Raw genomic sequence first — 13,101 nt, forward strand, 5'->3', positions numbered from 1 at the left:
GTGGCCTGGGGCCAAGCCCCTGTGTTACCACGGTGATGGCAGTGCATGCAGTGTTGTCTCAGTGCTTTGGGCCAAGTGACTTTATTTAGGGTCAATTAATGACTTCCTCTGTTGGCTGAGCACCCCTTCCTTGCCAGAAGACTAGCTTCCTTCAACACTTGCCATATGACAGATACTGCATTAGGCATATTCATGTAGGAAAATAAGACTATGATTACCAAAAGCGATACTGGTGATGCCAGTCACCGTTAGTGACTGGCTATTAGTCACTGAACACCCAAGGCACATGGCACGAAGCACCATTCAGATGATAATGCTGGGACTGGCATTGTGGTGCAGTGGGTTAAGCCTCTGCCTGTGACTCCGACATCCCATATGGGCGCCTGTTCAAGACCAGACCACTCCATTTCTGATCCAGTCCTTTGCTAATGCTCCTGGGAAAACAGTGGAAGATGTTCCAAGTACTTGGCCCTTGCTACCACCTGTGTGAGAGACTCAGATGAAGCTTGGAGCAAACGACATCTCCTGCCACTCCTGTTAATCATCTGCCAGGCCTGTGCCACGGTCACTAAATTATGTTCATTGGTTTATTGAACAGCCTGAACTTGACAAGGTACAAAAGCAAACTAGCCTTTTTTTTTTTTTTTTTTTTTTTTTTGCCTCATAGCACACTTTCTAAAGTGGTCTCTGTTCCTCACTCAGGAATAGGCCCCTGAGCAGTGTTGTGATCTGGTTCCTATATTTTTAGCCATTTTTGTTCATTAAAACAATAATACTGCGCAATGAAGACTTCAAATTCAACTGGAAATCAGAGCTTGTCTCCGCCCATCACCCTCAGCATAGACTAGAGTAGTGAGCCTGGCTGGTGGCTGTTGCGAGGGAGGTCTACTCTGGACACCACCAGAAAGCCCCCTCCTTTTCTTCTCTCTAACACAGAGGTATGCAGCCCTTGACGCACATTGGAATCCCCTGAACAGATCTTCCAGTTATGCACCTTAAGCAGTTGCCTCTCTGGGCAGGGCTCTGCAAGCCAGCTATTTTGGGATGGTTCATCTGCCCCCACCCCATAACAGTGCTAGCTAGGACTTCCCATGATCAGGCCCTTTGTGGGACTGCTGAGGTAACAGGGCTGCTTTCACCACTTGGCGTCCCATGTCCCTGATGGTGGCTTCTCCAGAAGGTGAGAATGGAGGCTGCAACGGCTCTAGAGACCCAGCTCAGAGTATACCTCTCCTCCATATCCTGTCAGCCCAACCATTGACAAGGCCAACCCCAACTCGGGAGACAGGAAGTAGACTCCATGTCTTTTTTTTTTTCTTTAGACTTATTGATTTTTATTGGAATGACAGCTTTACACAGAGAAAGAGAAACAGAGTGAGAGATCTGCATTCCTCTGGTTCATTTTCCAAATGCCTTCAATGGCCAAAGCTGAGCCAATGCAAAACCAGGAGCCAGGAGCTTCTTCTGAGTCTCCACCAAGCATACAGGGTCCTAAGACTTTGGGCCATCCTCCATTACTTTCTCAGTCCATAAAGAGGAAGCTGGATGGGAAGTGGAGCAGCCAGGACACAAACTGACACCCTCATGGAATGCTGGCACTGCAGGGTGGAGGATTAGTCAGCAGAGCCATCGTGCCAGCCCCTAGGTTCCACCTCTTAATGGTAGCTGTTTTCAACCTACCACAGCAGCTCAGACTGCCGAATGCAATCATAGTCATGAGTTACTAAAGTCTTCTTGAGTGGCCCTAGAGTGCAGCCCATGTTGAGAACACTGGCTAAACCACCAGGTTCATTAGGCCAAGGAGAAGGAAGAGGAGGCAAGAAGAGAATAGAAGACTTTGATGTAACCAGGTAAGGATGTAGCCATGGTGGCTAGGCAGGTATGACTGCTCTAGTCTACCCTCTGTGCTTGATGAAAACAGATGGTGGCCCTGTTACAACCGCTGTCATCACCCCCTTCCAGGCCCTGCTGATTTTCAAGGGAGAAATCTGGCCCCTTTGGGAGGATGCCTGCCCACTCTGTGAGCAGTCCCACAGCTTCCCTCTTGGGCCTGATGACTTGGATACCCATGTTCTTCCTAGTTTTACAAGGCTTTGCAAACACTCCTCCCCGCCATCCCCACCCCCCCACACACACACACACTCATCTGGGTTCAAGTTCTGCTCTGCTTCCAGCTCCCTGCTAATGTACACCCCACGAAGCAGCAGGTGCTGGCTCAGGTAGTCCCTGCATCCATAGGGGAGATCCTGACTGAGTTCTGAGCTTCTGGCATCAGCCTGGCCCAACCCTGGATATCTGAGAAATGAACCAGAAAATGAGAAGTATGTCTCTATATCTTGCTATTTCTTTTTGTCTTGCCAATACAAATTTTTTAACGTTTTTAAGGATGTTTTAATTTGAAAGGCAGATTTAGAGAGGAGCCACAGAGAAAGAGAAAGACCCTCCATCTGCTGGTTCACTCTCCAAATGGACATACAGTTGGAGCTGTGCCTATCCAAAGCCAGGAGCTTCTTCTGGATCTCCCACATGGGTGTATGGACCCAAGGACCATCCTCTGCTGCTTTCTCAGGCCATAAACAAGGAGCTAAGTTGGAAGTGCAGCAGCTGGGACAGGAACTGGTGCCCATATGGGATGCCAGTGCTGCAGATGGAGGATTAGCATACTAAGCCACTGCACTGGCCACTCAAATAGAAAACTCTTTAAAAAACAAATATCACCTGCCCCATTCTGTAGGCATCCCCAGTCTTTCTCAGCCAGCCCTGCTTCTACAAACACCTCCAAATTTCAGTGTTGATTCTTTTGAACGCCTCTAAAGCCACCATATACACATACTTACAGTTATTTACTGGCCATTAATAGTCTCCTCCCATCTACTCTCCCTCTTACAGTCTTCGGGTGGGCAATGGGCCCAGGGGAGGACACCCCCCCTTCTGAACTGGCCACTCTCGGGTGCACCCTACAGGTTGAGGGTTGGGAGCTTCAGAAATTTAGTGTGTGGGTATCTTTGGTTCAAAGATTTTAGCCTTGACCCCGGAAGAAATATACATCCCTGCGCCACGATGGCCATCAAGAGCTCTGACCCAGAGGAGGCAAAAGTCAGGAATCTGCAATTTTATCTGAAATTTCCTGATCTGATTCCCATGTGTGACCAAGGTTCACGGCTGTGTTGCATTGGCGGACTTCGCCGAGAAGGGGTGTGGAGGAGGCAGAGTGCTGATGCTGTGCGTTGTGCCTGCAGGATCGCGGAAGGAGCGACAGGTGTACCGCAAGGCCGTGCGCAAGCTGTTCAGCACCGAAGCCCGTGGCAGGCGGGGGCGGGGGCGCCGGAGCGGCGGGCGTGGTCTCTGGCGCGACGCCCTCCTCCTGGAGCCCCCCAGACAGCCCAGCATCACCGGCAAGTTCAAGTTGCTGGAGCCCCCAGTACTGGGCCACGACCTGAAGCTGGCCCTGTGTCTGGCCAACCTCACTCCGCAGCCCCAGCGCGTCCGAGTCAATATAAGCGCCGCCACCATCCTCTACACCAGAAGGCCTGTGGCTGAAATACTGCAGGAATCCCACGCGGTGAGGCTGGGCCCCCAGGAAGGTAAGCACGTCTAGCAGCCCCTCATCCCCACCCCAGGAAGGCTGGTGCCAGCAGGTGGGACTTCTCAGGCCTTCTCAGGAAGGAGACAGGCCTGAACTTTATACTTAGGGCCTTGGATCTCATCTCAACCATAGAAAAGATATAATTGAGGCCCCAAGGTGAGTCATAATAGGGGAGGCCGCAAATTCAAGTCCTGGCTATTCCACTGCCCTTCTGGCTTCCTACTGAAGCACCCTGGGAGGTCCCAGATGGTGTCTCAAGTACTTGGGTCATCGCCATCCAATGTCACAGATCTTAATAGAGTTCTGGGCTCCTGGGTATTTGAGACAGGAGCCAGTGGATAGAAAATTCTCTGTCTCTCACATGCAAATAAATAAACATATAAGAAAGAGGAACTGATAGCGATTTATAGTCTCCCAAATGGCATGAGTATTTAACAAGCATTTTCTAGTATACACAGTTTGCCTCCTATTTCCTTTTTAAAATCCACAAGAATTCCGGAGCCCATTGGGATGCATCATGGATGTGCATTGATGAAATGCTTCCCTGAGCCAGGCTCTGCCCCAAGGGTTCCACATGGAAGAACACAAACATGATCGCCCCAGACCACACCTGTGGTAGCTCCGACTGTCGGGGAAGGAAATACATTCAGAAAGACCAAGTCTCAAGTTTAGAGTGACATTGTCCTCATCATGGCAGGACCCAGGCCCATGTCACCACAGGCCCAGGCCAGAAAGGAATGTTAGAGCCCAGCACACACTCCCAGCCACTATCCCTGCTGAGCCGCAGGCTGTGGCAGCATCAGCCGCACCAGCGATGCCTAACGTGCCCGGGGTAGTACACTTGCCTACAATTCACCCTTCTGTTCTCACAGCAAAAGAGAATGGCTTCAGGTTTTTCAATGTTCACGTCATTTTTTTTTTTTAAAGATTTTATTATTATTGGAAAGCCGGATATACAGAGAGGAGGAGAGACAGACAGGAAGATCCTCCATCCGATGTTTCACTCCCCAAGCGAGCCGCAACGGACCGGTACGCGCCGATCCGAAGCCGGGAACCAGGAACCTCCTCCGGGTCCCCCACGCGGGTGCAGTGTCCCAAAGCCCTGGGCCGTCCTCGACTGCTTTCCCAGGCCACAAGCAGGGAGCTGGATGGGAAGTGGAGCTGCCGGGACTAGAACCGGCGCCCATACGGGACCCCGGGGCTCTCAAGGCGAGGACCTCAGCCGCTAGGCCACGCCGCCGGGCCCGATGTTCACGTCATTTTAACTAATCTGATTTCATTTGCTTTCTTTCTTCCTTTCTTTTCTTTCTTCCTTTATTTGTTTTTAGATTTAGTTATTTTATTAGAAAGGCAGAGTTATAGAGAGAAGGAAAGACAGAAAGATCTTCAACCTGATGATTCATTCCCCAAATGGTTGCTTCAGCCAGAACTGAGTCAATGTGAAGCCAGGAGCCAGGAGCTTCTTCTGGGTCTCACATGCAGGTGCAGGGTCCCAAGGCTTTGGGCCGTCCTCCACTGCCTTCCCAGGCCACAAGCAGGGAGCTGGATCAGAAGTGAAGCTGCCGGGATGAGAAGTGGAGCAATGGGAACACAAACTGGTGCCCACATGAGATGCTGATGCTTAAAAGTGGAGGATAAGCCTGTTGAGTCATGACAGAAGCCTTAATTCTATTTGCTTCTTCAAAAATTTTCCTGAGCCTTGGGCCCGACGCAGTAGCAAAATGGCTTAAGTCCTTGTCTTGCATGCTCTGAGATCCCATATGGGTACTAATTCATATACCAGTTGCCCCATCTCCCATCCAACTCCCTGCTTGTGGCCTGAAAAAGCAGTCAAGGATGACCCAAAGCCTTGGGACCCTGCACCTGCATGGGAGACCCTAAAGAGACTCCTGGTTCCTGTCTTCCGATTGGCTCAGCTCCAAACATTGTGGCCATTTGTAGAATGAATCAGTGGACGGAGGATCTTCCTGTCTTTCCTCCTCTCTGTAAGTCTGACTTTCTAATTAAAATAAATAAAACTTAAATTTTTTTTTCCTGAGCTTCAATCTAATGGATCTGATGGAGTTCCTCCCGCTTTCTTTCCCCAGCTTGTCTTTTTCTACTTCACTTCTGTCTCTTCATCTCCTGGTCTGTCTTTCACTCTCTGCCTTTCTCTGCCACTGTCTGTCTCTCCCTCCCTCTCTCCGCTTTCCCTTCCTCTTCTGCTCCCTTCCACATTCCTTCTGAACTATCAGTATTCCATTCAACAAAGACGTGCAGCTCCCGTGCCAGCTCCCGTTAAGGGAGGCTTGTGGGCTTTGACAGGGTGCAAACACATACGAAGGAGGTGTCACACAGTTTTTAGCTTTTTTCTCATTTGTTTTTCACAAAATCTAAATCACAAATGAAATATTAATTAACATACTCTTTCCCCCAGCTTTTTGCAATTAGAAGTGATACATATTCATTAAAGATTTCAAGAGCGAAAGGGAGAACTCACCTACGATTCTGCCACCCACCCACAAACTGTGAATGTGTTTTTCCTTCCAAAGTTTTCAAGCCTATTTGCGTTTTGAAAAGTGTAGTTCTAATTAAATATTGCAAGTACTCTCTGGAGCCCTGCTCTTTTCATATTACACTGTAATTTAAATATTGTAAGCTCTTTATAAACATCATTTTAATAGCTATGTAATCTTCAGATAAATAAATGGCTGTTTATCCTTTCTTCTTTTTGGTAGTTATCAGCTTATTGCTATTAAAAGAACAGTGAAGTAAATACCTTGATGCAAAAAAAAAAATCTTACTTTTTTTCTAGATCTTGCTCCATTTTGTTAGGATAGTTTCACAAAAAAATGGAATTCTTCAGCCAAATGATATAAATACTCAAACATTTGAGTGTTTTTATTTTTTAAACTAACTTTTTTTAAAAAAAAAAAGATGTATTTATTCTTATTGCAAAGTCAGATATACGAAGAGGAGGAGAGACAGAGAGGAAGATCTTCCGTCCAATGATTCACTCCCCAAGTGACCGCAACGGCCGGTGCTGCACTGATCCGAAGGCAGGAGCCCGGAGCTTCCTCCAGGTCTCCCACATGGGAGCAGGGTCCCAAGGCTTTGGGCCGTCCTCCACTGCTTTCCTAGGCCACAAGCAGGGAGCTGGATGGGAAGCGGGACTGCCAGGATTAAAACTGGCGCCCATATGGGATCCCAGCACACGCAAGGCAAGGGCTTTAGCCGCTAGGCTACCATGCTGGGCCCTTTTAAATAGACTTTTTTAAAGCAGTTTTTAAAACCTGAGGTGGAGAGTACAGGGCTTCCTACACGATGCACCGTACTCCTCTTTCCTGTTAGCAACAGCGTACATTAAGGGGGATATTGGTTACCCCGATTAGTCAATGCTGATGCATTATCAGTAACTGAAGTTGATCGTTTATGTGAGCACTCGTGTTGTGCCTTCTGCTGCAGTTTAGCATAATATCCACCCAGAACCATCCAGAACTATTTCACTGCCCTGAGCATTCCCTGGGCTCTGCCTTTTCCTCCCTCCTTTCCCATGAACCCCCAGCAACCTGTGATTCTCTTACCAGCTACATGTTTTGCTCTGCCTGAAATATCTTATAGTTGGACCCTGACAGTAAGTACAACTGCGTTCTTTCACGTAGCAATATATATATAGCAATATATATATTTTAAAGATTTATTTTTATTACAAAGTCAGATATACAGAGGAGGAGAGACAGAGAGGAAGATCTTCCGTCCGATGATTCACTCCCCAAGTGAGCTGCAACACCGATCCGAAGCCGGGGGCCAGGAACCTCTTCCTGGTCTCTCACGCAGGTGCAGGGTCCCAAGGCATCGGACCGTCCTCTCCTGCTTTCCCAGGCCACAAGCAGGGAGCTGGATGGGAAGTGGAGCTGCCGGGATCAGAACTGGCGCCCATATGGGATCCCGGGGCGTTCAAGGCGAGGACTTTAGCCGCTAGGCCACGCCGCCGGGCCCAGCAATATATATATTTATGCTTCCTCTGGAGTTTTCTGGATCTTGGTAGCTGCTTTTTGTTTATCACTGACATTATCATTATGTGAGTGGACACAGTCTATTCATTCACCTGCCTAAAAGCTACTTGGTTGCCTCCAAATTTTGGCGGTTGGGAATAGAGCCCAGGCTGTTGTGTGGACTGAAGTTTTCTGTTCTCTTGAGTAGGCATCAAGTTCATAGCTGGGTTACAGGGTAAGAGCATGTCTGGTTATATGTGATGTTGTTGTCTTCCAAAGTGGCTGCTGCATTTTTCCTTGCCACCAGCACCTGTTGCTCTGCATCCTATCCAGGGTGTGGTGTGGTATATTTTGGACTATTGCCATTCCAATACGTATATGATTGTATCTCATTTTTTAATTTGCAACTTCCTGATGACGTATGAGGCTGAGCCTCTTGTATATGTCTGTTTGGCATTGGTATATATTTTTTGGAGAGATGTCCAGATCTTTTGCCTATTTTTAAAATTGGGTTGTTGGTTTTCTCATTTTTGAATTGTAAGAGGTCTTAGTGTATTAGTGGAAGAGGTCTTAATCTTTCAGTAGGTATATCTTTTACTAGTATCCTCTCCCAGTCTGTGGTTTATCTTCTCATTCTTTTCACAGTGTCTTTTGGTTTTTAGAGCAGAGTTTTTAACTTTAATCAATTCCAGCTTAATTACGTTCCTTGTGTAGATTGTACCTTTGATGTTGGATTTAGAAAGTCATTAACAAACCCAAGGTAATCTAGACTTTTTCTCCCTGTGTTACCTTTAAGAGTTTTGCTTTATAAAAAAAAAAATGAGGCAGCATGTGACATAGTAGGTCAAATTGCCACTTTGGAAGCACACTAGCATCTCATATGAGCACAGTTATTTATGTTTGTTTGTTTTACAATTTCTTTATTTTTACTTGAAAGGCAGAATTACAGACAGAGAGGCAGAGACAGACAGATCTTCCATTTGCTGGTTCATTCTCCAAAATGGCCACAAAAGCTGGAGCCGAGCCAGTCCAAAACCAAGGCCCAGAGCTTCTTCTGGGTTTCCCATGTGGGTGCAGGTGCCCAAGGACTCGGGTCATCCTCTACTGCTTTCCTATGGCATTATCGGGGAGCTGGGTTGGAAGTGGAACAGTAGAGACTCAAACCAGCGCCTATTTGGGATGCCAGTGCCACGGGCGGAGGCTTAATGTGCTACACTATGGAGCTGGCCCCAGAGTTTTACATTTTATGTTTAGATATAGAATCAATTTTGAGTGGATTGTGTGATGACCTAAGGTCTGTGTCTTAAGTTTTCTTGTTTCTTTTGAATTGGAAGTATCCATTTGTTCCAGTACCACTGTTAAAAAGACTGTCTTGTCTTTGTTGCATTGCCTTGTCTAAGATTATTTGACTCGGATGTTTGACCCAGTAGTTCAGACACCAGGAAGGCCTGGGTTCTTCCTGGTCCCAGCTCCTGCTCCAGCTTCCTGCCAGTGCAGACCCTGGGAGGCAGCAATAACAGGTGTGAGCACTGGCTTCTGCCACCTCACCTGGGAGAGGCATGAATTTCATTCCTGGATCCTGGTTCTTGGTGCATCCCTGACTGTTATGGGCATTCAGGGAGGGAATTAGTGAATGAGGACACTTCCTTTCCTTCTCCTTGTTCATCTCCCTCTCCCTCTAATAATTCAAAGAGTCCCAAAAAAAGAGCAGTTGAGTATTTGGTTGGTCTATTTCTAGACTCGGCTATATTCTGCTGATCATAACTTATTAGCTTATTGTCTTCCGTTGTTTTTCCCTTGGACGTCCACTAGGTTTTGGGATTAGGGTAATGCTGGCCTTAATAATAAGTGAGAAAGTGTTCCTCTAATTCCATATTTTGGAAGAGATGGTAAAAGAGTTCAGATAATTTCTCTTTAAAATGCTTAGTAGCATTGCCCGGTGAACTTTCTGTTTGGGGAGGTTATTGATTACTCATTAAACTTCTTTAATAGACAAAGGCCTGTTTCGTTTGTCTGTTAGCTCTTGTGTGAGTTCTGGCAGGTTATGCCGTGCAAGGAATTAGTCCCTTTCAGGCAGATGGTCAAATGTGAGCTATAGGCCATCCATAATATGTCTTTCCTATCTTTTTGATGCTCATGGAACCTGTAATGATGAGTAATTTATTCCTCCCTTTTCTCGGCCTTGTAGAAACCTATTGACTTTTTTTTTTTTTCCAAAGAATCAACTTTTACTTTTGTTTTTCTATTTTTGCTCTTGATTTTCAATTTCATTGATCTCTGCCATAATTTTTGTTATTTCTTTTCTTCTGCCTTTATTTAATTTGCTCCCCTTTTTATGGTTTTCTAAAATGAAAGCTTAGATTATTGATTTTTCCATCTTGCTTTCTATTGTCTACATTGAGTGTTATAAATTTCCCTCTAAGCACTTACACAGCATAGCATACCTTCTGAAAAATTTTATTTTCACTTTTTCTAAACCTTTGAACATTCTTTTGAGATTTCGTCTGTGGCACGTGTGTTCTTTTAAGGGTGTGTTATTTAAAGCCGCAGGTATTGGAAATTTTTCTAGTCATTTTTTCTGTTATTTATCTCTGGCTTAATTCCAGTGTGACCTAAGAGCATTCCTTGTATCATTTCTGTTTTTTCAAAGTGGTTAGTATGTGACCTGTAGCCCAGCAGGGGGTGTGTCTTGGTGAATGTTCCCCATGAGCCTGAGATGACAGTAGACTCCTCTGCTGAAATCCTCTGTAACTGTTGGTTAGATCCTGCTAATGGATGGCATTGTTGGGAACCTCTATCAGGAAAGGGGTCAGGTTTATTATACTCTGAGTGGAGCCTATCACCAAAAGAGGCAAAAAAAAAAAAGCCCTGATCCAAACATTAGACAGGGTTGCCTTTCTCCTCCTCCTCCCACAGTCTGAACTCAAGCTACTCCTAACCACAGCAGGACCAAGCACCTGGAGGAACCACATCTATGAGCCATCCCACCTCCCCATCCCTCCAGGAATTCTAGAGGGGTCCACAGAATATAGGATGGGCCCCTCTAGGATAGAGCCCAGGCTCTACCAAGTGAATGGTTGGTGGCACATGTGATTCTCCATGCTGGAGCCCAAGATCTTCATTACCACGAGTTCCCAGATGACATGGATCCTGCTGGTCTCAGGACCACATGGCAAACACCACGGTCTGTCACACCTCCCAGCCTAAACAGTCTCACACACCAAAAACATTTGCCATCATTCCTGCCACCCAATGAACATTTAATTTTTGGTGATGATTGGCAGTGTTTATAAGATGAGGATACTGGCAATCATTTAAGCTCGATGTTGGTGATTAAATGAATTAATCCATGGAGATGCTTTCAAATGTCCAGTACACTTCACTCCCTGAGTTAATTATCAATGTTAACTTTTGTAATTATGAACTTTGTTGTTGTTGGGTTCTGTCAGTAATGACTTCCTGCGGTAAGGGAGCCCACAAGGCAAGGTGATGCTTTAATACACAGATTCACCTTCCAGCATCCACAGGCTAAATGGAACACATACTAAGCCTCGGGAGAGCTGAGAGTGTGGGCCAAGTGCAAGTCCTTTAAGGACCTTGCTACAAGTGGAACACTCAGGTCTTTAGGGTCAAGAAGCAAATGGAAATGAAAGAGGCAGAGGAGGTACAGTTGAGAAAGGTTGGGCCTGGGGCAACCCAGACAGGACATGATGCAACTGAATGCAAATTGCTGTGCTGCGCAGAAGAAACCACCAACTTGAGTGAAGGTCAACAACAGCTGGTGTTGACCACAAGAACAGAACACACAGGCAGGCTGTTGGCAGCTGGAGAGCAGGAGCTAGACACACCAGGACTGTCAGAGCTCTGGGAACTGGAGCCCTGGGAGAGCGAATCAGACTTCCCATGACTGGTAGGGCTGACAAGGATTGGGTGGCTGGGGGTGGTTTGGAGGAGTTGGCAAGGAAGTTAATGTTGCTGGATTGGAAGTTTGGGCAGGCTTTTGGCCTCACTGTTTGCACCTAGCATATGGTAGGTGCTCAATAAAACAGGGAGTGAATTCCTGATGGGTTTAGTGCCCGACAGAGTGCTTGATGGCTGGCTGAATGAGTAGAAAACATTTAGATGCATCTCTGGGAGCTCTTGGAAATACATCCTGTTGTCGCCATAGCCTCCTGGCCTGAATTGACATCCCTCTTCATCCTGGCTCTTGGATCTACCTGCCATGTGCCTGTGGCCTGCAACTTACCTTCTCTGAGCTGTGGGCTTCTTCATTTGTGACTTGTGGAGTAATAATGCCTGGCTTAGGATGGCTGCCAGGACCAAGAGCAAATGCAGCTATGGGGTGGGTGTCCTCTTTCCCTTTCCAGGTACTGTGGAAGAAGACCCTGCACTCCCTAACTCCCACCTCTGCTTTCCCTTCCAGAGAAGAAGATCCAAATTGTGATCACTTACTCCCAGTACAAAGAGGACCTGACAGAAGACAAGAAGATCCTGTTGGCTGCCATGTGCCTTGTCACCAAAGGAGAAAAGCTCTTGGTGGAGAAGGATGTTACCCTGGAGGACTTCATCACCATCAAGGTCACTGTAGTCCATGGCCCTATTCTCTGTGGGCCCCTCTAGACCTTGGGGGAGGGTATCACCAACAGCTGTTGGTGCCAGCTTCCACTCCCAAGGGCAAGCAAGAGTGATATGGGCATGCAGGTGAGTGTGACAGCCAACTTCCCATCCCCTGACCCAGCCAGGACCAGAGAATTCCTGGAGGGATGGGGAGGTGGGATGGCTCATAGATGTGGTTCCTCCAGGTGCTTGGTCCTGCCATGGTGGGAGTGGCAGTTACAGTGGAGGTGATGGTGGTGAATCCCCTGTGGGAGACAGTGAAGGACTGTGTGCTCATGGTGGAGGGGAGTGGCCTTCTCCAAGGACAACTCAGCATTGAGTAAGTGATGGCCAAGGAGACTGGCCAGGAGAGGGGCTGCCTTCCCTGGGGGCGGGGCAAGGAGGGGCTGCTTTCCCTATTAGGTGATCAGGGAGGGGCTTCCAGGATGACAGAGTGGTGCATCAGAAGTTCTGGACCTCAGAAACGAGCCCATTGCCTACACCCATCAGCCTCCATTCACCTGTTCATTCCCTTAGCCATTAATGTACCCCCACACACTCATCCACCTGCTCATTCGCTCAGCTCAGCACTCATTTATCCACTTCCTTCTTCGCTCACTGTTACTCGTTTGCTCTCTTTCACTCATCCATTCTTTTATTCTTTTCACTCAACTTTTCCTTCTTCCGTCATCTACTTGACCCAGTCTTGATTGGGTTTGTTTATCTATCCTTTCATTTGCTCCCACCATCATTCGTTTTTCATCCATTCACTTATTTATTCCTTTGTGTAGTCACTTACTCAAACCTGTTGCATTAACTCACAGGCTCGTTGAATCACTTCTTCATTGTCAGCAATTCACTCTTCACTCTTCCGTTCTTTGACTCATTCCTCATCCATCCTTAATCATACTGACCTGCATGCTAAACTACGTGTCCACACCCAGA

At 47.0% G+C, this 13,101-nt stretch overlaps 1 protein-coding gene across 1 annotated transcript in view; it reads left to right on the forward strand.

Moving 5' to 3' along the window:
- The window catches only part of TGM6 (transglutaminase 6), a 32,999-nt gene that overhangs the window by 17,997 nt on the left and 1,901 nt on the right, over nt 1-13,101 (forward strand). Inside the window, exons 10-12 of the mRNA XM_058679552.1 lie at nt 3,240-3,584; nt 11,984-12,138; nt 12,363-12,496. Coding sequence (XP_058535535.1) covers nt 3,240-3,584; nt 11,984-12,138; nt 12,363-12,496 — 634 coding nt within the window. The remainder of the gene's footprint in view (nt 1-3,239; nt 3,585-11,983; nt 12,139-12,362; nt 12,497-13,101) is intronic.

The sequence above is a fragment of the Ochotona princeps genome, chromosome 22, assembly GCF_030435755.1.
Source record: "Ochotona princeps isolate mOchPri1 chromosome 22, mOchPri1.hap1, whole genome shotgun sequence".
Taxonomy (NCBI): domain Eukaryota; kingdom Metazoa; phylum Chordata; class Mammalia; order Lagomorpha; family Ochotonidae; genus Ochotona; species Ochotona princeps.